Source organism: Physella acuta, unplaced genomic scaffold (genome assembly GCF_028476545.2).
Source record: "Physella acuta isolate Inbredline_101_S28 unplaced genomic scaffold, ASM2847654v3 ptg000103l, whole genome shotgun sequence".
Taxonomy (NCBI): Eukaryota; Metazoa; Mollusca; class Gastropoda; family Physidae; genus Physella; species Physella acuta.
The window spans coordinates 258802-282404 of NW_026731623.1; the positions used below are offsets into that span (position 1 = coordinate 258802).

Genomic DNA, 23603 nt, shown 5'->3' on the forward strand with positions numbered 1-23603 from the left:
GCAATGAGGAATAAAATTGAAAATGAGCTAAGTAGATTGGAATCTAATGGCATCATAAAGAAGGTAGACTATTCCGATTGGGCAACGCCCATTGTGCCTGTGTTAAAGAAGGATGGTTCTGTAAGAATTTGTGGAGACTACAAAGCCACACTGAATAAGCAAATAGAGCTAAATAGGTACCCTATTCCTAACATTGAGGAAATTTCTTTGAATTTGGCAGGAGGAGACAAATTCACTGAATTAGACTTTAGTCATGCTTACACTCAACTAGAACTGCATCCAGATTCAAAAGTCTATACGACAATAAACACACATAAAGGACTCTACCAATATGAAAGACTATGTTTTGGCATATCATCTAGCCCTGGAATTTTCCAAGCTGTCATGGACAGTATTTTTAAGGATATTCCAAATGTTTGTGTTTACTTTGACAATGTGTACATAACTGGTAAGAATGACACTGAACATCTTAAAACACTTGATAAAGTATTGAAAGTAGTTGGTGAAAAAGGTTTAAAGATAAACAAAGATAAATGTCAATTCATGTTGACAGAAATTAGTTTTCTTGGTTAAATATTGAGCAAACAAGGCATCAGACCTCAACCTGAGAAAACAAAAGCCATTAAAGAAGCACCCAAACCTGAAAATACCCAACAACTAAGAGCTTTTTTGGGCTTGATAAATTACTATGCAAAGTTCATAGGGAATCTGTCTGGTAAACTATCACCACTGTACAAGCTGCTACAGAAAAATGCAACTTGGCACTGGGGTAAACAACAAGATACTGCTTTTAATACAGCAAAAGAGGCTTTGTCTTCTGACACCTTACTAACTCACTATGACCCAGGGAAAAGACTTATATTAACATGTGATGCTTCACCAGATGGTGTAGGAGCAGTCTTGTCCCACATGGATGAGAAGGGTGACAGACCCATTGCTTTTGCCAGTAGATCTTTGAACCAGGCTGAGAAAAATTATTCTCAGTTAGATAGGGAAGGCTTAGGCATCATTTTTGTTGTTAAGAAATTTCATAAGTTTCTGTTTGGTAGGAAGTTCACCATCTTTACAGATCATAAACCATTGCTAGGTTTATTTGGAAAAAACAAAACCCTACCTGAGCATGCCTCACCAAGAATTCAAAGATGGGCTATCACACTAACTGCATACAATTATGAATTGAGATACAAACCTGGATCTGAGAATAGTGCAGATAGTCTTAGTAGATTACCTTTAAAAAACCAAAGCCTTAGCTATGTACCAGAAGATGTATTTGTTCTCTTCACTATCATGGATAACTCCAATATAAATGTGAATGATATTAAAAGAGAAACACAAAAAGATGAGTGCTTAATAAAAGTATATGAGTACTGTAAGAATGGTTGGCCTGAAGAGTCTGTGAATGATGACTTAAGGCCATATAAAATAAGAAATAAAAACCTTTGTGAAGATAATATAAAAGATGGAGAAGATGCAGTCCATTATCAGTCAGAGTTGCCTAAACAAAGTATTTGTAACTTAATAAATGATTATGGTGATATGGCAATTTCAAATGCTTTTAAAGAGAATACATTAGTAAGAAGGAATGTGATCATCAAACAACTTTGCTAACATCATTAGCACTTACAGAAACTAAAAGGGTAACATCAAAAGAAGACGCTAAATGTGACAATGAAAGAGTAAACAGGTTATTAGCCAAATACCGCACAACTCCTCATATAACAACAGATGTTGCACCATGTGAATTGCTATGTGGTAGGAAAATTAAAACCCACCTTGATCTAGTACATCCAACTGTTCAAAGGTCTGTTTCCCAACATCAACATACACAAAAAGTAAATCATGACAAATCATCCATTGAAAGAGAATTTGGTGTTAATGAGAATGTGTATCTAAGAAACTATGGGAGAAAGGAAAAATGGATACCAGGTCAAATTGTTCAATGTACAGGACCTGTGTCTTATAAAGTAAAAACAAATGATGGACTTATTGTCCGTAGACATGCAGACCAGTTAAAAATAACTTGTGCAGATAATAAGTGTGAATCTGTCAATCCCACCAAATCTGAACAGTTCACACCAACTCAGTTTGTTCCACAACCAAGTTCTGTTGATATGAGTGAACCAAGTTGTCTAGAGTCAGAAAATGTAAATTCTGGAGTTAATGATTTAAATCCTAGACCTCCTGAGATAGAGAATCCAAATGGTCAGAATATTGAGTCACCAAATCAAAAGCCACTGAGAAGGTCAAACAGGACAATCAAAGTCCCAAATAAGTTAGACCTATGATTTTAAAGGTCAAAAGGACTTTGACATCATTGTTTGTATTTTAATGGTGTTGTAACATATTGTGCATTGTTTGTAAGGATGTAATCTACCATAGTGTTCATGTTACAATATAATTGGTGATTTTAGGATACTATCAATTGTTCTATTGAGAGATGTGTTATTGTGTTCTAAGGGTAAAGGGATGTAATAGATTGAGATAATTGTGAGGTCAAGGGAACTCACTCTTCTGTATTAGTATTATATTTATATTGTTATCTTGAGTGATGTCCCTTACATGTTATGTATATAAGTCTCTCGTCACTTCCGCCCTCCCTCTCTCTTTCCTCATGGTGTGAATAAACTACTGTTAACAATCAATGTGGCTTCTCGTCAGTGATTCCAATCTATCACAACACTCATATAAATTTATAAAGTACTAATAATATTGCGCACTAATATGCACATTTTATTTGGCGTTCACTGGTGTGCAATTCTTAGTTCTACGAGATGTTATTCTATTTTAATTAAAATTTTTAATTTTAAGTATTTAAAACGGATTGAAATTCATGTCTATATCCCGAGTTCCCATCCCCTGTTTTTTTTATATAAGAATATACGAGAAAGTTTAGGGGAGATCACTCCGGGTTTATTCTACGAGATTTTATTCTATTTTAAAAACTTTAAGCATTCAAAATGGAATTCCCATCCCCTGTTGTTTTTTATAAGAATATTCGAGAAAGTTAAGGGGAGATCACTCCCGGTTTATTTGTTTAAGAAACACGCTTTTAAAAGCAATGAAAATAAGAAAAATAAAACAAATTGCATCTTAGAATAGAAGATGCTTTTGTATGTTTCTGTTTCTGTGTTTGATAGTGTGTGTATTTGTTTACAAACTTTACCACACACAAACCTTATCACACACAAACACACAAACCTTTCCGCATACAAACCTCATCAACCAGTAAGACGCATGCACAGGTCACTCAATTAGAACTAGACTATAATAATTTAGATGTAAACAATGTCCTCTTGAATAATTCATTCGCTTTTCTATTCTTGATTGCAAACTTGAATGAAAATACGTGTGATGTGTGCTAACGACGGGCTTTTAAAAATGTCTGGGTTTACGGGTGTCTGTGATTATTTAAGTTGTGTGGTAAATGTCTGGGTTTACGGGTGTCTGTGATTATTTAAGTTGTGTGGTTTTAGGTGTGGATTTGTGGTGGGGGTGGCGGGGGAGATGGAGGTGTAGTTGTGAGGCGGAGATTGTAATAATTCATACAGTCAAATCAACCCCTAGATATTTGGGTTTCCCTATAAAACGGCGTCATTACAGCTCCCATCCAACTGGTTTCAATAAAAAAACTCACCACAGCAAGACTCCTTGTTGTCTAACTACATACTACCGTTTATACATGATTTGATCGAGCCATTGAGCTCCAATAGATTGTCACGACGTTTGTTCCAGCTATCAATAGGATGGGGTAGTAGAGTGGACCTCTACTTAGAGCGGCCGTGGAGCGGGAATCACCTGTGGTACCCCCGGGGCGATCCTTGCGCCATTAAGCTACAATTGATCGGAGAGGCCAATATTTGTCTTCCCGTCAACTTTCGCTCGGCACAAGAGGGAGACAAAGCAGAGCTGTGGGAGAGCGTTACTCAATAATCAAGTTCCAACCAACGGCCGAGGTGGAAGTGGCGCTCAAGGGAAGATAGCGCTAGGGTGGGGATGGGGAGGCGTAAGAAATCGAAAACACCAGGGCTAATTGTTTCCCTTACACTAAAGAAGGTTGATTGTGTACCCCGTAAAATAGACGGCCTTATTTCTTTAGTAATCGATTCCTTGATGGACGGCCATATTTCTTTAGTCAGCCGGTAATCGATTCCTTGTGCTGATCTAGTTGAGATGAGACACGAGCAGACGACGACAATGTAAATGAGCGCCGTTCGTTAGACGACCAGAGGTCAATAATTAATGCCGGATGGTCAATATCTCTTGCCCTCGGTCAATAGTTCTATGTTCAACGTGTTTAACCAAGTGAAATCCTAACAAATAGGAACCATCGTCTCAAGAAAGAACAGCCGTGTCGAATAGAAGAACAGCCGTATCAAAGGGTAGAACAGCCGTGTCAATGGGTAGAACAGCCGTGTCAAAGGGTAGAACAGCCGTGTCAAAGGGTAGAACAGCCGTGTCAAAGGGTAGAACAGCCGTGTCAAAGGGTAGAACAGCCGTGTCAAAGGGTAGAAAAGATCGATTTAAATGTTTTTACCTATTTTTGGGCTTTTTAATTTTCTAATTTTAATTTTTTAAAACAATCAAATAATTTTATCGCTCAAGGTTTCACATCAACTTTATAATTCGAATTTCTTGATTTAAATCGTTTTCGATCGTTTACAATCGGAAATCTGTTACTTTGACACCTGCACAATACAGTAAAGTAAAAATGTATAAGTATAATGTACACGATAGTTTTCAAAAGTCTTTGTAATCATACTAAATGTTTTTAAAATATTTTTAAAAATATGGCAAGCAATAAAATTATAGTTACATTTTGAAAACTTTGGGAACCATCGATTACAATTACACCTCATTTTCATATTTTTGTATTGAATATTAGTCGTTGAAAAGCCGTTTTGAATTATTTTTTCGATTCAAATATTTAAAAAAAAAAAAAAAACTGCACTCAACCTCTTCTTGAAGTCAACCGGAACGGCCAGAGATAGCAAAACAATGAAAGTCAGAACAATTGTTTTCCATGATAAAATACACAATAGCGGTCTATGGTGTATAGCGCATTTTTGTATTTATATTAAATAATATAACATCCCCAATCACCACAACACCCTTACTCTACTAATCCAAATTAAAAACAAAAGCGTTTGCTGAATTATTATTATATTACTAGTAATTATTTGTTTGACTATTTCTAGCATTAATAAAACCGGAAGTCCTTATGTACTTTACACAAATGTTAGAAGATTTTTAATTTTGGTTACCAAATACGCTTTTTGGCAACAAAAATTTGGAACCAGCTTTTCAAGCCTATTCTTGCTCTAACAACCAGATGCCAGGTATAGTTTCAGAGCACGTGACTTGAAATCAATTTGCTAGGAAAATGTCTGAGAGACGCACCCTGAAACAAGCGGCACTTGCCGTCACGGTCAAATGATGATTGGTGCATCACAAAGGGTGATGATTGACGCTAGTTTGTCGAAGTTTAAAGCCGTAGCGTTTTCAAGGCCAGCCGATGACAAGTCTGTCAGTCGGGAGACAGCTGACTGGAACAGTTAGAGGCGACGACAGACATTTAGAGGCAGCCCTCTTGACAAGACATTGCAACAGCAAATGACGTCACCCTCATTAAGAAAACGTTAGTTAGCTCACACGTAGGGGCTTGGCATTATTAGCAGGGTGGAGGGGCAGGAGGGTGTGGGTAGATGTCGTCCACATTTTACAGTCGACTGTTTGTATGAACTGAATGAAATGTGGAACATTGAACATATTTGAAATAACTTCATAATTTATTGGGATGTGGTAAAATAAACCGGGAGTGATCTCCCCTAAACTTTCTCGAATATTCTAATATAACACTACGTGGGATGTCAACTCGGAATATAGACATGATTTTTGTTTACTTAAACTTTTAAAAATAGAATAAAATCTAGTAGAAAAAAAATTGCGCACCAAGCGAGCACCAAAACCAAATGTGCGTAATAGTGCGCAATATTATTAGTACTTTATAAATTTACATGCGTTTTTTGAGAAATCGGAAATAGCGTAAATTAGTACTTCCGGTCAACGGAAATTACTCAAAATTTGATAGAAGGTAGAAAATTAGATCTTTTACTTACATGTGAAATTTCATTTATCTATCTGAATTAGTACTCAAGTTATAGGCTTTTGAAAAATTCAAAGTAGAAAAAGTACCACTTCCGGTTATCGGAAATCGCTCAAAAGTTGATACGGATCTACGATTTTGATATAATACTTATATATGAAATTTCATCAACCTAGCTGTAACGGTACTCAAGTAATCGTGTTTACACACAGACAGACAGACACACACACACACACACACACAGACATACGGACAAGATTGCAAAATTATGTTTTTCCGTATCAGTGAGGTGTAAAACGTCGAGATTTGTAAAAATCTCGATTTTTTTTGCACGATTACAATACTTTCTCTATACTACGTATATACGAGAAAGTAAAAAATGCATTAAAAAGTTTTATTAACAGGCTTTTGTTTAATAATGAACTAAAAGGGGGAAATAAATGATTTTCTTGAAATCTATAATAATATGCTACAATTTAAATAACTATAAAGAAAGTGTGGGTCGCGATAATATGTATTGGATACTTATGCTAATATTTAGGAATACTCCTGTAGAGGTTCATGCACGAAACAAACAAACAAAAAAAACAACTAAATTTTATAAGGGCGGCGACCCAGCTGGGTGAGATTTTATTCTTCGCTATATATGGTTTATACAACTACAAGTTTTGACACCCTTTTGACACTTTCATACGATCGCAACAGAATTGAGAAATACTCCATGGGAGGTTTCTATAAAAAATAATAATAATAATAATTTTGCAAGGGCAGCGACTCTGGAGGATACAATTGTTGACAATATACGACAGTATACGACAGTATACGACAGTATATGATTTGGTTCTCAGAGTTCCAGAGCGGCTATCTTAGCATTTGGTATCCGTTAATATATACATATATATATATATATATATATATATATATATATATATATATATATATATATATATATATATATATATATATATATATATATATATATATATATAATATAGTCTGTTTTTTGCATCCTCGTACAATTTACTTTATAATAGCAATATGTCTTCTAAAAATTGGAATGCATATTGGAATGCATAAGATGCGTAAATGAAGATATTTTTATTGCTTAATCAGTTTTACAAAACGGTATTCATTTGAAATTCAAAAAGAAACAACAATAATTTACTAAGGCCTATGTTACACGTTTGATAGCAATTTTGTTTTATACTGTACTCTAGAACTTCTGTTAGAACTACAACATCCTTTTTCGTCGAAGTTTTATCTTAGCAAATGATCAATTACTTCTTTTAAATCAACATCAGAAGCTAATTGCCGTTTAATTGTAATCATGGCTAAGCTGGACAACCTGTCTTCTGTCATAGTAGAACGGATGTATGTTTTCAGGAGTTTAAGATGGCTGAAGGATCTTTCTGCTCCGGCACTGCTTATTGATGGTAAAGTCAAAAATATACGATACAACGTGGACAGGTTTGGATACATGGAACACAAGTCATTAGCTATAATGAATTTCAGAATGTTGTTTACTGTCACCGCTATTTCCAGAGGCTCCTTTCAGTTGAAACTCCCTTGTTTACACCGCTTACACTAAAAACTTCTTGGTTAAATGTTCTAATTTATACAAATTCCTGCACTACTTCAGTTACACTGTCAACAACATCCGAGTAGACTTCCAGTAAAACAAGTTAATAAAAAGTCTAGTGACAATTTAAGCGCAATTTCCTTAATTAATTTTAAAACAAATGTGAAAAAATGATTAGGCCTAGCGAAACAAAACCTTGTAATTGTAAATCCCTATCACTCTCATATAAATTATAAATAAATTAATAGGGTTCAAAAATAACGTTTGAATTAACAAGTAAAAAAAAGACAACTATATTAACCTATATCAACGGAAATAGTTTTATTTTAACGAGTAGGCCTACAAGATGCTCAGTTTAAAAGAGTAGTAAATATCATCCTAGGCCTACACGATGCTCAGTTTAAATGTTCTTAATTAATTTTTTGTGACCGAACGAAAGGATATTTTTGAAAACTTTCTTCGGCAATATTGGTCTAAATTTTGGCAGGAATCGATTGGTAAACGTTTCAAGCCGCTAAGTGGTCTGGTTGCCGAGATATGGACCAAAAACTGCATTTGTTCGAGGTTTTTTGGCTTTTCCGGGAAATCCAGGAAGGAATTCCGGGAATTTTTTTGGCCCACAATCATCCTTGGAACTTGCTTAACATATTTGCTTTTGGAACTAGTCCTCGATATTGCTTCGTTGAGGAGGAGATACGACTTAAAGCTGCGGACACACATCCATCCATCCATCCATCCATCCATCCTTCCATCCATCCAGAAAAGACGCATTATTAAACGCAATTGCCAGTATGGAAATTGCGCTAAAAAGTATAAATGCTTTCCAGAACTCCAAAAAAAAACAACAGCTGTGTTTGAATATTAGATGAAACAGCATCTATGAGAATTAAATTTAAATTTTGAGCACAGCAGTGTGTGAAGAGTGCATGTGAAGCTATTGCTCTAACTCGTTTTTGTAGACCTGATATTTCACCAGACATGGTGTTTGCTCCATCGTAGGACTGACCACAGCACATTGTCATTGACAGCCCTAAATATGTGACTGCTGTAAGAAGCGTTTTAAAACATCCTCTGCACTAGCTTCAGGAAGCTCACAAAATTGAATACATCTTTCGATGGCGTCTCTGTGTTCAGTCACATATATGATTGACAAAGAAAATTGATCCATTCTACTAATGTCGATAGTTGAATCTACAATCACATCGAAATACCTAGCTATCTTCTTTAAAATTTGGGCTGATATAGACTTAATTAAGTCGTTTTGCATACCCGGACTGAAGCATGTTGCCTCTCTGTCACTGAAAAGTAAATGTTGATTTAGCAAATCATCTTTCTTAGAAATGAGTTTAATGAGTTCCAAAAAGTTGCCTTCATTTAATGTAGCTTCTCCAAAACCTCGGGGTTCTGTCTTTGTAAAGTCGGAATTTTGTAATTAAAAGTTCTCTCTCTGCAATCTTGTGACTTTCAGAGTTTTCATGTTTGTTAATTTTGTCGGGACCTTTTGCAAAGTTCATAGAACCCAATTTTGGATCGCCCCAAGTGTCTGACTTGTGTTTAAAGAGCTGACTTGTGTTTAAAGAGCTGACTTGTGTTTAAAGAGCTGACTTGTGTTTAAAGAGCTGACTTGTGTTTAAAGAGCTGACTTGTGTTTAAAGAGCTGACTTGTGTTTAAAGAGCTGACTTGTGTTTAAAGAGCTGACTTGTGTTTAAAGAGCTGACTTGTGTTTAAAGAGCCAACAAGCAAAACAAATCATATAATTTGCCTTGGGCGAATATACAAGCCAGTGTCGTATTATTTCCCGACCACATTTCGTATGGTTTTTTTTTCTTGTGCCAACTGACACAAAAGTGCCGACCACTTAATTTTTTGGGAAAATCTTTATAACTATCTTTGATGCCTGGTTGACAAGGACCAAACTCAAGTAATGCACGTACCAGATCCAGAGTTTCTTCCAGGCATCTCTGTATTGTAATTTTTAAAAAATTAATCACACTATTCAAACTGTATATATAAAGTAATTATGTGTGAAGTTTTATGTATAACATTTTCTAATTCAATTATTCGTAAACAAAATACACTATACCGTGGATTTAAACTTAACACCCCTCTTGTCAAGTGATACCACCCGTAGATGTTTTTTTAAACATCGCATTGCAGCGTAATGGTTATTTTTAGAATGGCAAACTGATGCAGCTGTTAATATGTGTTGTAAACGTAGACACTACTAGACTAGTACAATAAAGCTTAATTGCTCCATGAAAAGAAATCTTGTGATTTACATAGATGTTCCGACCAAAAATATTTTTTTTACAAACATCATTGTTTAAAACTTTGAGTTTAAAAAGTTTCCAAAAAAGGCGCCAAATGCCAGAGGGGGAGGGGCCGCTCCCCCTGCTCCCCCCTGCGTACGCTACTGCGTCTTGCGTAGTGGGTAATGGGTACTATTATATTCAGCGGTAAAACAGGCGCAGCCGCCGCAGTGGCGTAGCTAGGGGAGGTCGGGTGGAGCGGCCGCCCCGGGCGCCAACCCTAAGGGGGCGCTAAGAGTGGTAGAAAATTTAATTTAAAAGCTTATTTTAGGCTCATTTAAGCTGAAGTATTAAAATATATATAGACAAAATTACGAAAATAAACGACTTCAAGGCGTTTCACATGGACTTAACTGTTTTCTATATCAATTTTGTGGCACCGAAATAGAAAATCTAACTGGTAAGAAGCTTCACAAACCTTTCCAATTTATTTATTTATTTACTTTGGAGGTGGGGGGGGGGGGGGGTGGGGGTGGGACGATTTTTCAAAAGGGGTGGGACGCTTTTTCAAAGACAGGAATAACTATAAATAGAATGTGAGGAAGGGGCTCAAAAATTTACATTCCGCCCCGGGCGCCGGAATCGGTCGCTACGCCTCTGAGCCGCCGGCGCACAGGCGATTGCATAACCGAAGTGCTCTCGGCTCTCCCCTGAGCGCTATGGTGTCTACGTTCGTTTTTTTTTTTTTTTAAAAGGCTATACGCAAAAAAAAAAAATGGGCAACAATAATCGTTAACTATATAGAATCAGGTGCATCCCGCATGGCGCTAATTGACGCCTCGGGATTTCTGTGAGCACTAGGGCGCCAAGTTCGTTTTAAAGAGTATCCTACATTATTGACACGGTGGCACACGACATTCGATAATTAAACTGAGCCAGGAGCCGTACGTGGCGCCCTTGCAGCAGTGTAATTCGGGTCTCCTGAAATGTATTCTACCTCACTATTACAGAGAGTGATTAACGGCTTGGGGTGTGCTGGGCGGTTGTGTGGGCAAACCCGTGCCCCGACAAATATGATCCATAAAATATAGCGCAGGCCTGGTTTACATTAAAAATAACTCAGTTCTAGAAAAAAAAAAGGTCACACGTTTAAGAATAAAACGGGAGTGATCTCCTCTAAACTCTCTCGAATATTCTTATATATAACAAAATGGGATGGCAACTCGGGAAATATACATGACTTTTAATCCATTTTTAATTACTTAAACTTTTTAAAATAGAATAGAATCTCGTAGAAAAAAGAATTGCACACCAAGTGAACGCCAAATAAAATGTGCATAATAGTGCGGAATATTATTAGTACGTTATAAATTCACATGCGTTTTTTGAGAAATATGAAATGGCGAAAATTACTACTTCCTGTCAACGGAAATTACTCAATATTTAATAGAAAGCAGAGTTAGATCTTTTACTTACATGTGAAATGTCATTTATCTATCCGAAATAGTAGGTCTACTCAAGTTATAGGCTTTTGAAAATTTGAAAGTAGAAAAAGTTTCACTTCCGGTTATCGCAAATCGCTCATAAGTTGATAATGATCTACGATTTTGATATAATACTTATATATGAAATTTCATCAACCTAGCTATAACGGTGCTCAAGTTATCGTGTTTAGAGACACACACACAGACACACACACATATACACACACAGACAGACATACGGACAAGATTGCAAAACTATGTTTTCCGACTCAGGGAGGTGTAAAACGTCGAGATCTCGATTTTTTTTGTACGATTACTATACTTTCTCTATACTTCGTATACACGAGAAAGTTAAAAAGGATTGATAATATATTGATGAAGTTCTCTAAATTTATTTCGTCTTGCTTTCTTTTGAGACCGTGTCAACGCGTGTGTGTCTGGTAGGGTGGGTGAGGGAATTTCCCGTTCAGGTGAGGTTTAAAGGCGCGCATTTAAATGCACTTGTACTAAATATTATCCCACATCACACAAAAGACTCCAAGTTCAAGTTACAGTTTGACACTACAAGACCGGACCAGACCAGAGCAAGCCAAGTGTCTACACTATGCAATGCAGTAGCTACGCCGCTGCTTACAAACAAACAAGTTTGCACCAGGCAAGATGCAGTAATTTGCCCACTATTCTATAAAAACATTCATAAAAAATGTTTTAATAACAAAGTTTTATTAAAAAATTAACTAATAAATTATACACTACTATTTAAATTACTATAAAGAAAAGCGTGGGCCACTTTAGTATCTATTGGATACCTTTACTAATGTTTAGGAAGAGACCAACGCTTTTCTTTATAGTACTTTACATGTTTTTATTTACAATATAGTTACATGACTAAAAACTATTGCGCGCCTATTGAACGTGAAAATGCGGTATTGAACGTGATGACGCGTGTGGAGTAGTTGGATAGAACTGCCTACTAATTTGGTCAGAATTTTAATTAATTCATAAAAAATTAATTAGGCATCCAATTAAGTCAAATTTCATGTCATGTTGCATTGTCTTCATGTCTTGACCCACGTTCCAACTACGAACCGTATTTGTCGATTAGAAGTGCCAGTAATTTCGCTCGGGCGTTTCAATCTAGACTCACGGACGACAGAGGAAGTGAGTTAAAATAAAAGCTTGTAATAAAGAGGAGAAAAAAAATTATTTTCTTTAAATGTATGATAATGAACTACTTAATAAAGACCTAACAAGAAAAGTGCGCTTATTTGTATTATTGTATATTTAAAGAACATTTATTTTCTCCTTTTTATTGCATTATTACATAAAGCTTTTTATTAAAACGTTTTTTTTTTACTTTCTCGTATTCTAAGTAAGTCTATGGAGGAAGTATTGTAATTGTGCAGAAAATCAAAATCGCTTTATACTTCTCGAGTAGGAAAACTTAATTTTGCGAATTTTTTCTACACGATAATTTAAGTACCGTTTTAGTGGCAAAATTTCGTATATAGTTAGTATGTTAGCTTTTGAAAAATTTCTATTAACCGTAAGTTGTACTTACTCTAATTCTGGTTTCTGAAAAGCCAATAACTTGAGTACCGTTCAAAGTAGTTGGACGAAATTTCACATAGAAATGCCGGTTCCCAGAAAGATGCGCAACGGGAAAAAACGTAAAAAAATATGCGCAACGGAAAAAAAAGGCGCAAACAGAAAAAAAGCGCAAACAGAAATTAGCGCACACAGAAAAATAAGCAAAGAGAAAAATGCGCATACAGAAAAAAAGCATAAACAGAAATGCGCACACAGAAAAATGCGCAAAGAGAAAAGTACCGACTCAGAAAAATGTGCAAAGATAAAAGTGTTCACACAGAAAACATCCAAATAAAAATTTGCGCACACAGAAAACATCCGAATAAAAATTTGCGCACACAGAAAACTACGTGCAGATCGCCGAACAATGAAGATTATGGACATGTGTGTGCGTGCATGTTTGAGTTTGCACGTGCCTATGTGCATACATAGACAGAAATATTTTATTTCAAAGTCTGTATATTTAAATAGATTTTCCAATTATAGATGATTTTTAATCAAAGGTGCTAAGCCCACATGTTGTTTGACCACAGCCAAGGGTTGACCACAGGCAGTTTGTTCACCGCGGGTGTTGATCACAGGTTATTTGACTATTGGTGATTTGCATATCTAAGCCTACACCTGTACCTACACTTACATATATACCTACATTTACAACTACAACTACACCAACATCTACCGCCTGCCAACGGACAGAATTCTCATCCATTCACCTTGGCTACCTATCTGTCCGTCCATACATCTAAATATCATGTAAATTCTATTGTCATTGAAATAACAGTTTTCGGTAAACTAAAGGAGAGATGTGCTATTGCACGCAAAAATATCAGTACCTCCATTTGAATACGTCGAAAAATAGGCTGGTTGGGCGGATGGTTAGCTCATGTAATAACTAGCAGGGACCGTTACTAATGGGTGACTTCAGTGTTCTAGAGACCGCAGTCTGTGATGCAATTCTTGGGGCGAAAAAATATTGTTCGTTCTGCTACACACACACACACACACACACACACACACACACACACACACACACACACACACACACACACACACACACACACACACACACACACACACACACACACACACACACACACACACACACACACACACACACACACACACACACACACACACACACACACACACACACACACACACACACACACACACACACACACACACACACACACACACACACACACACACACACACACACACACACACACACACACACACACACACACACACACACACACACACACACACACACACACACACACACACACACACACACACACACACACACACACACACACACACACACACACACACACACACACACACACACACACACACACACACACACACACACACACACACACACACACACACACACACACACACACACACACACACACACACACACACACACACACACACACACACACACACACACACACACACACACACACACACACACACACACACACACACACACACACACACACACACACACACACACACACACATATATATATATATACAAACATTGTCACGCTCACAATTGTTTTCTGTATGCGCTTTTTTTTCTGCGTGCGCATTTTTCTGTGTTTGCATTGTTCTGTTTGCTCATTTTTCTGTTTGTGCATTTTTCTCATTGTGCATTTTTCTGTGTGCGCAAATTTCTGTTTGCACTTTTTCCGTTGCGCTTTTTTTCTGTTACGCATCTTTCTGGTCACCATAAAAGCCATCATATGCGCACACATTTCTTTCATATTAGGAGCGATTTCATGTAGACGGAAGTTGTATTTTACATAATTTTGCTTGATACTTTCATTACTGTTTCAACTAAAAATGTGTAGTTTCGTTTTTATAAAAATAAATTTTTTAATACAATAGAGTTTCATGACTAAAAACTAAATGAACATGATAATGCGCGAATAATAGTACGGCATAGTAGTAGCGGGACACCTTACTATTTTCTGAAAATTTTAATTAATTCATGAAAAATTAATCAGGCTTCCAACTGAGTAAAATTTGATGTCCGATAGCTTCGTCTTCAAGTGTTGATCCACTTGCCAACTTTGAAACGTATTGGTCAGTTGGAGTTACTCGAAATTTTGATCACTCGTTTCAATCTAGACAGAAAGACAGACAGACAGTACGAGGAAACAAGTTAAATAAAAAGCTAGTAAAAAGGAAACAAACAAAAACAGTTTCAATAACAAGCTTTTATGTTATAATGTACCAAAAAGGAGAAAATCATATAAAAAAAACTTGTAAGAAGAACTTGGTGCAAGCAAAAATGTGACAACTGCAGCTTTTTAGGTGCAGTACGTTGTTGATCAACTTTTTAGGTGCAGTACGTTGTTGATCAGCTTTTTAGGTGCAGTACGTTGTTGATCAACTTTTTAGGTGCAGTACTTGTTGATCAACTTTTTAGGTGCAGTACGTTGTTGATCAACTTTTTAGGTGCAGTACGTTGTTGATCAACTTTTTAGGTGCAGTACGTTGTTGATCAACTTTTTAGGTGCAGTACGTTGTTGATCAACTTTTTAGGTGCAGTACGTTGTTGATCAACTTTTTAGGTGCAGTACGTTGTTGATCAACTTTTTAGGTGCAGTACGTTGTTGATCAACTTTTTAGGTGCAGTACGTTTTTGATCAACTTTTTAGGTGCAGTACGTTGCTGATCAACTTTTTAGGTGCAGTACGTTTTTGATCAACTTTTTAGGTGCAGTACGTTGTTGATTAACTTCTTAGGTGCAGTACGTTGTTGATCAACTTTTTAGGTGCAGTACGTTGTTGATCAACTTTTTAGGTGCAGTACGTTGTTGATCAACTTTTTAGGTGCAGTACGTTGTTGATCAACTTTTTAGGTGCAGTACGTTGCTGATCAACCTTTTAGGTGCAGTACGTTGTTGATCAACTTTTTAGGTGCAGTACGTTGTTGATCAACTTTTTAGGTGCATTACGTTGTTGATCAACTTTTTAGGTGCAGTACGTTGTTGATCAACTTTTTAGGTGCAGTACGTTGTTGATCTGGTTGGATTGCGTTTCTCAAGCCGGATAAAACCATTTACAATTTTTTTGTTTTTCCATTTAGTAAAGACACAGTTGAACGCCTGGGACACTTGTGTATCGGAGTAGCCAATTACGGTATGCTCAATGCTCAATAAAGCAGAGAGAGAGAGAGAGAGAGAGAGAGAGAGAGAGAGAGACTCCTCCAAGCACGACCGCAGTTTGACAATTAACCAAATGACTATACCGATGACGGAAGGATGGAAAAAGGATATATATATATATATATATATATATATATATATATATATATATATATATATATATACTGATATATAAACGTAAATATATTTAAATATATGCCATAAACGTGTATGTATGCGTATAATGATATATTGTGTGCACTTTTGGGCTAAATTTAAAAAAATTTCTAACAGTAGGAAAATGAATTTTATAGCGACCAAAGAGTTTGATCTTACGTTGACATCCCTAAAAGCTCTTTACCTTTCTGGGTATACAAAATTTTAATCAGACTATAACCAGTTTAGCTCATTAACACTGATATAGGGCATGAATTAAAGTACATTTAGAATTGAGTACACGATGAATGACGCAAAAAGTCAAACTGTCAATGTGTCAGCTCTATTTTGACAGGCACTTAGAAATACGAACACATTATTTTGTATTGGAATGATTCTTACTCTGATTATAATTATAAATTATATTCAATTAAGTATGCTACTAAAAACGGCGAAGTGTTGATAAATCTGGATTTAGAATTTTTGCTCGATTAAAATAAGTCCCCTATACTCTTAGTATGATGAAGTACTGAGAAATAAAACGGTGAAAACTGTCAAATTTCCATTTAATTTTTGTGCACGAGAACAATAATTCCTCTATAGGCCCTTACACTGTATACGAGAGAGTAAAAATTGACACCATATTTTTCCTGATAACAAATGTTCATTAATGTACAAAAAATCTATCCCAAGTCTTAAATGATACGAGCTTACAACATGTCACTACAGTAATTACAATCTGGAATCCTTGCGATATTAAGAAATAAACAGTGAATGTATAACTTTTAGAAATCCTCCTTCATTTAAAAAAAACGGCTTAAGAAGTTATTAAGTTTTATTGATTACATTGAGAGATAATTAGAGCAGATTCTAAAATAGAGATTTTGCTTTTAATTTCAATGTTAAATAAACCGGGAGTGATCTCCCCTAAACTTTCTCGAATATTTTTATATAAAATAACAGGGGATGGGAACTCGGGCTATAGACATGATTTTTAATCCATTTTAAATACTTAAAATTTTTAAAAATAGAATAAAATCTCGTAGACAAATTAATTGCACACCAAGTGAACGCGAAATAAAAAAGCGCATAATAGTGCGCAATATTATTAGTACTTTTAAAATTTACATTAGTTTTTTGAGAAATCGGAAGTAGCGTAAATTACTACTTCCGGTCAACGGAAATTACTCAAAATTTAACAGAAGGTAGAGAATTAGATCTTTTACTTACATGTGAAATTTCATGTATCTATCTGAAATAGTACTCAAGTTATAGGCTTTTGAAAAATTCAAAGTAGAAAAAGTACCACTTCCGGTTGTCGGAAATCGCTCAAAAGTTGATACTGATCTACGATTTTGATATAATACTTATATATGAAATTTCATCAACCTAGCTGTAACGGTACTCAAGTTATCGTGTTTACACACGGACACACAGACACACAGACACACAGACACACACACAGACATACGGACAAGATTGCAAAATTATGTTTTTCCGTATCAGTGAGGTGTAAAACGTCGAGATTTGTAAAAATCTCGATTTTTTTTTTTTGCACGATTACAATACTTTCTCTATACTACGTATATACGAGAAAGTAAAAAGACATCAAACAATTGATACTGTGTCAACATACATTCTGTCAGACCAAACGTTTAATGTCGATTGAAAAAAGCTCTTTAATCATATTATAAATGATGCATAACAAAAAAATACAAAATCTACTCTATCGATAAAAGGCGAATTTACTGAAGACAAAAAGTAAAATTTATAATTATTGTTTTACTAGTGTCAGCATCCTCCACACATACACACACACATACACACACACAGATGCGCTCATAAAACTCCGCCACACTCGGGGGTATTTAAATAATAATTTGCTTGATACAGAGCTTAGCGTAGATAAGTTAGTAATTAGATCTTAGCGGATTTGCAATGATGCAATAACGTGTCACCCAATCCCGTCGTTGTGATCAGTTTGAAAATGCATTGTTAGTTCTGTAAAAGCTGCAATTATTGTCACTTCCCTGATCAGTTTGAAAATGTATTGTTAGTTCTGTAAAAGTTGCAATTATTGTCACTTCCCTGATCAGTTTGAAAATGCATTGTTAGTTGTGTAAAAGTTGCAATTATTGTCACTTCCCTGATCAGTTTGAAAATGCATTGTTAGTTCTGTAAAAGTTGCAATTAATGTCACTTCCCTGATCAGTTTGAAAATGCATTGTTAGTTGTGTAAAAGTTGCAATTATTGTCACTTCCCTGATCAGTTTGAAAATGCATTGTTAGTTCTGTAAAAGTTGCAATTAATGTCACTTCCCTGATCAGTTTGAAAATGCATTGTTAGTTGTGTAAAAGTTGCAATTAATGTCACTTCCCTGATCAGTTTGAAAATGCATTGTTAGTTGTGTAAAAGTTGCAATTAATGTCACTTCCCTGATCAGTTTGAAAATGCATTGTTAGTTCTGTAAAAGTTGCAATTAATGTCACTTCCCTTCCCCCTCTTTTTATATCGAATGGCGTTGATTAATAAAATTGTGTTTATTAATTTAAGTGAAGGGGCTTTCAGCTGAAGCAGTTGTTAAATCAAGTGAAAAAAAAAAGGTTTTCCTAGTAAATTATTAGAAGTTGACTCTCCTTTTTTGTCGTTGGACGACAAAAATACTCAATTTTTAAATCTGTAAACAATGCTAAATTTTCACTTGGTGTCACCCCCCCCCTCCCAAGTTTGATAGAGATAGACTGTGCACAACAGCTATGATTATTCTCTATAGTCGGTGTTTGATACAGCGCAGGGGTAGCAGGTTAAATACATGACGTGTTTCTCTCAACTCACTCTAAACCAACTCAAACTTGTTTCTGCTCATTTTGCAAATACAGGGATGATTACACAAAATTGTATTGAATGAATTATGTAATACAACAAAACTAACACATTACGTACAACATAATTAAATAACGCTGGAATTTGATAAGATAAAAATTAAATTAACATTTAAAAAATCTACACCACCACGAAATCAAAATGCCATATTAATAATCTATTAAAATACAATTAAAACACTTAAAAAACGAAACTTACTTTTGGCAGGTATTCTTTGCGTGGCTGCCATTGTGACTGTGAAGATACCGTCTGAGTTTTTTGCTTGATTTTTATCTTATTTAGGTAAGTGTTCTTTGTGGTTTCCGTTCGACGTTTCGCTTCGATGTAAGCTGAAATATGTTGATGATTTCAAAGTTTTGAACGTCTCTATATTAGCTAAGAAGCCTCGACTTTTAATTCTCCTTTGGCAGAAGCAACTTAAAGACTTGCGCTTGGCCCGCCCATTCATCGATCTCAAAGTCTTGGAGTTAAGGTTCCTGACATGGAGGAGGGGAAACGTGTCTAGACAGACAGTGTTAAGTCTGTGGGCGGGGCGTCCTTTAGCTTGGTGCCTGTCTCGGCAATTCTGTCAGTCCTATTGATTGGTTAACAATCGGCTAGCACTGCTGCCGTCAGTTGATGTCGCTTCTTGTATAGACATTGGAATCAATTTTTCCTGACTGCTACTTGTGACTCGTGTGCGCCTGTTTTCGTCAGCTGTGTGTGTGTGTTTGTGTCTGTGTGTGTGTGTCTATGTGTGTGTCTAGGTGTGTGTTTGAGTGGCTGCATGCAGACATCAAACTTAATGTACCACAACTTGGTATAAAGTTCTAACGCTAATTTCTTTCTGTCATAACCTTTGACCATGCTGGTCATGCTACAGAAAAAATGACTTCCGGTAACGAACGCAACTTTTCAGAAATGTTATTCATCAACCGCTGAGAACCTAAGGATGTGTCGAATGGGGTAGAAAAAAATGTTTAAAAAAAAAAACGGTTCCGACCAATATTACTGAACAATCTACACAGTTAAGAAAATTAACTTTACGAACTGATTTAACAGTTTTTATTCCTCACCAAAATATAAAAAAATGAACTGGGAGTGAACTCTAAACTTTCTCGAATATTCTTGTATAACACTACGGGGGATGGCAACTCGGGATATAGACAATATTTTTAATCCATTTTTATTTACTTAAACTTTTTAAAATGGAATAGAATCTCGTAAAAAAAAAAGAACTGCGCACCAAGTGAACGCCAAACAATCTGTGTATAAAAGTGCGGCATATAATTAGTACTTTATAAATTCCCATGCGTTTTTTTGAGAAATGGGAAATAAAGTAAATTACTACTTCCGTTCAACGGAAATAACTCAAAATCTGAAAGAAGCAAGAAAAGTAGATCTTTTACTTTTATGTGAAATTTCGTTCATCTATCTGAAACAGTACTCAAGTTATAGGCTTTTGAAAAATTGAAAGTAGAAAAAGTTCCACTTCCGGTTACCGGAAATCGCTGAAAAGTTGATACAGAACTACAAATTTGATAAAATACTTATATGAGAAATTTCATCAACCTAGCTGTATCGGTACTCAAGTTATCGTGTTTACAGACACACACACATACACACACACACACACACACGCATACACTCACACAGACATACGGACAAGATTGCAAAACTATGTTTTTCCGACTCAGGGGATGTAAAACGTGAAAGTAAAAATGTAATTGACAGTGACTGGTAAAAAATTCAAATGAGATTTAGACAAATAAAAAGATTAAATTTTTTTTTCAATATTGTTTGTATTTCTATGTATGTATAAGTGTATGTGTGTGCGTGCCTGCGTGTGCGTGTGCAGATACGATCACTAGAGTACCGTTTCAGTTAGGTTGACGAAATTCGACAACTGATAAGTATGATATCAGATGTGTTCAGGCATTGGGTGGGATGGGGTGGAACGGGGTGGGATAGGCGCCGCCGTGTGATGCCTAGTCCTAGATACGGGACATAAAAAGACTATCAAGTTCTACCAGCAACTACCATGCGGGACTTGACGGAAGAAGAACAGCCAAGACAGGTCTGGTGTACAGATTACCAAGACAGGTCTGGTGTACAGATTACCAAGACAGGAACTTTCCAGGTGTTGACGTGGAAAGCGATCACGACCTTGTCACGATGAGCTAACGTTTACATTAGAATATCGTCGAGCAGTAAGACTGGGATTCAAACTTGAAAAACGGAAGGACCCCAAAATGACAGAAATCTTCAGAACAACAGTAGAGAACAAATTCACAGCAACCACTACAACATCGAGAAATTCATTGATAAATTTAAGACCACCATCATTTATACAGGAAATGACAACCGCCAATATTATCATCATCATCATTCCTTTGTAGCCCATGGGGAGCAAAGGGCTGCAACCACACATCTCCAGCGGACTCGGTTTTGGGCTGCCCCCTTTATTTGTGCCCATGTGAGCCCAGCTGTTTTCGCCTCTTCTTCAAACTTTCTTCTCCATGTCTTCCTTTGCCGGCCCACCCTCCTTTTTCCCGGGGGATTCCATTCCAAAGCATGTTTTGCGATGTTTTCTTTTTCTTTTCTTAATGTGTGTCCGATCCATCCCCATTTACGGGCCTTGATATATGTCTCTATTGGCTGTTGCTTTAAAGTTCGCCACAGGTATTTGTTTGATATTTTGTCTGGCCATCTTATTTTAAGTATATGTCGTAAGCATTTGTTTACGAATGCCTGTAGCTTATCAGTATTTGTCTTCGTAACCCTCCAGGTCTCCGAGCCATAGAGAAGCACTGCCTGGACATTTGTGTTGAAAATCCCAATTTTGCTCCGGAGTGACAGGGCCGTGGACCTCCACATCGGGCGCAGTGAGTTGAAGGCACATCTAGCCTTGTTGATACGGCATTTTATGTCCTCGTCTGCTACCCTGTCCTTGTTGATCACGCTTCCCAGATATGTGAATGTGTTTGTTTCATGTAAATCTTCTCCATTTAGCTGTATGGGCAGGTCCTGGCTGTTATTGATTCTGATGACCTCTGTTTTATTTTTATTTATTTTTAGTCCAACTTTGATGGCTTCTTCACATAGCCGATTTAGTTTGGCTTGTGCATGTTGATGCTTGTGAGATAGTTGGCAGATGTCATCGGCAAAATCAAGATCCTCCAGCCTTTTGGTGAAACTCCACTGGATTCCTGTGTTGTTGTTTTTTTGTGGTTTTCAGCATGATCCAGTCGATTACCATCAAGAATATCATTGGCGATAGCATAAATCCCTATCTTACTCACCGTGAATGGTTTTGTTAGTTTTCCCTTGTGTATTACCTGACTGATGGAGTCTTCATATAGTTTCTGTGTGATAGATATAATTTTTTTGGTTATTCCATAGTGGCTCATTAACCTCGAGATAGCATCTCTATTCACACTGTCAAACGCCTTTTCGAAGTCGACAAAAGTCATGTATAAGGGGGATTGCCACTCAAGGGACTGTTCAATAAAGATGCGCAGCGTGGCAATGTGGTCAGTACATGGCCTGTCTTGACGAAAACCAGCTTGTTCTTGTCTCAGCTTTTTGTCCAAGGCATCTCTAAGTCTCTCTAGGATGATTCTTGTCAGCACCTTACTTGGGACTGAAAGAAGCATTATCCCTCTCTAGTTGTTGCATTGTGTCAGGTCTCCCTTCTTTGGCAGTTTTATCAGGTATCCCAGTTTCCAGTCAGATGGAATCATCTCTTCTTCCCATATCTGCTTAAGTAGAGGATGTAGTATGTCTGCTGATATGGCTGGGTCTGCTTTTAGTGCCTCTGGGTGGGATGCCGTCCGGGCCAGCTGCTTTGCCATTTTTCATGTTCTTTTTTGCTCTTATTGATTCTAACTTTGTGGGTGGATCTGTACACACATTTAGTAGGTGGTTTGCAGGTAGTATATTAGGGGTGTTTGATGAGAGAGGATGGTTTAAAATCTCATCAAAGTGCTGTACCCATCTGTCTCTCTGTTCTGTGTTACTTGTTAAGATATTTCCTACTTTATCCGTTACTGGTTTGTTGGAATTAATACGTTTGCCTGATAGGGTCCTGGTTACTTCATAGAGCCTCTTCATTTTTCCTTGTCGTGCTGCACTTTCTGCCTCCGCTATCATCTCTTGTATGAACAGTCGTTTGTCTTCTTTTACACTTTTCCTGACCATGCTATTTACTTCACAATAATGTGTTCTGAGGTTTATTTTCTCTTTTTCGTCCTTACATTTGTTCATCTTTTGCTTTATCTCTTTTCTATCTTCAATTTTCGCCCATGTCTCTGTTGTGATCCATTCTTTTTGTTCATTTTTTCTTCTTCTCAATATGTCAGTGCATGTTGACTTTCATAATCCCTGTATTCCTAGCCATTTTTGCTCTACTG

At 36.5% G+C, this 23603-nt stretch overlaps 1 protein-coding gene across 1 annotated transcript in view; it reads right to left on the reverse strand.

Moving 5' to 3' along the window:
- Positions 1-19496, reverse strand: part of LOC131931142 (protein dissatisfaction) — a 41566-nt gene extending 22070 nt beyond the window's left edge. Inside the window, exon 1 of the mRNA XM_059287847.1 lies at positions 19411-19496. Coding sequence (XP_059143830.1) covers positions 19411-19441 — 31 coding nt within the window. The 5' untranslated portion in view covers positions 19442-19496. The remainder of the gene's footprint in view (positions 1-19410) is intronic.
- Positions 19497-23603: the final 4107 nt, after the last annotated feature.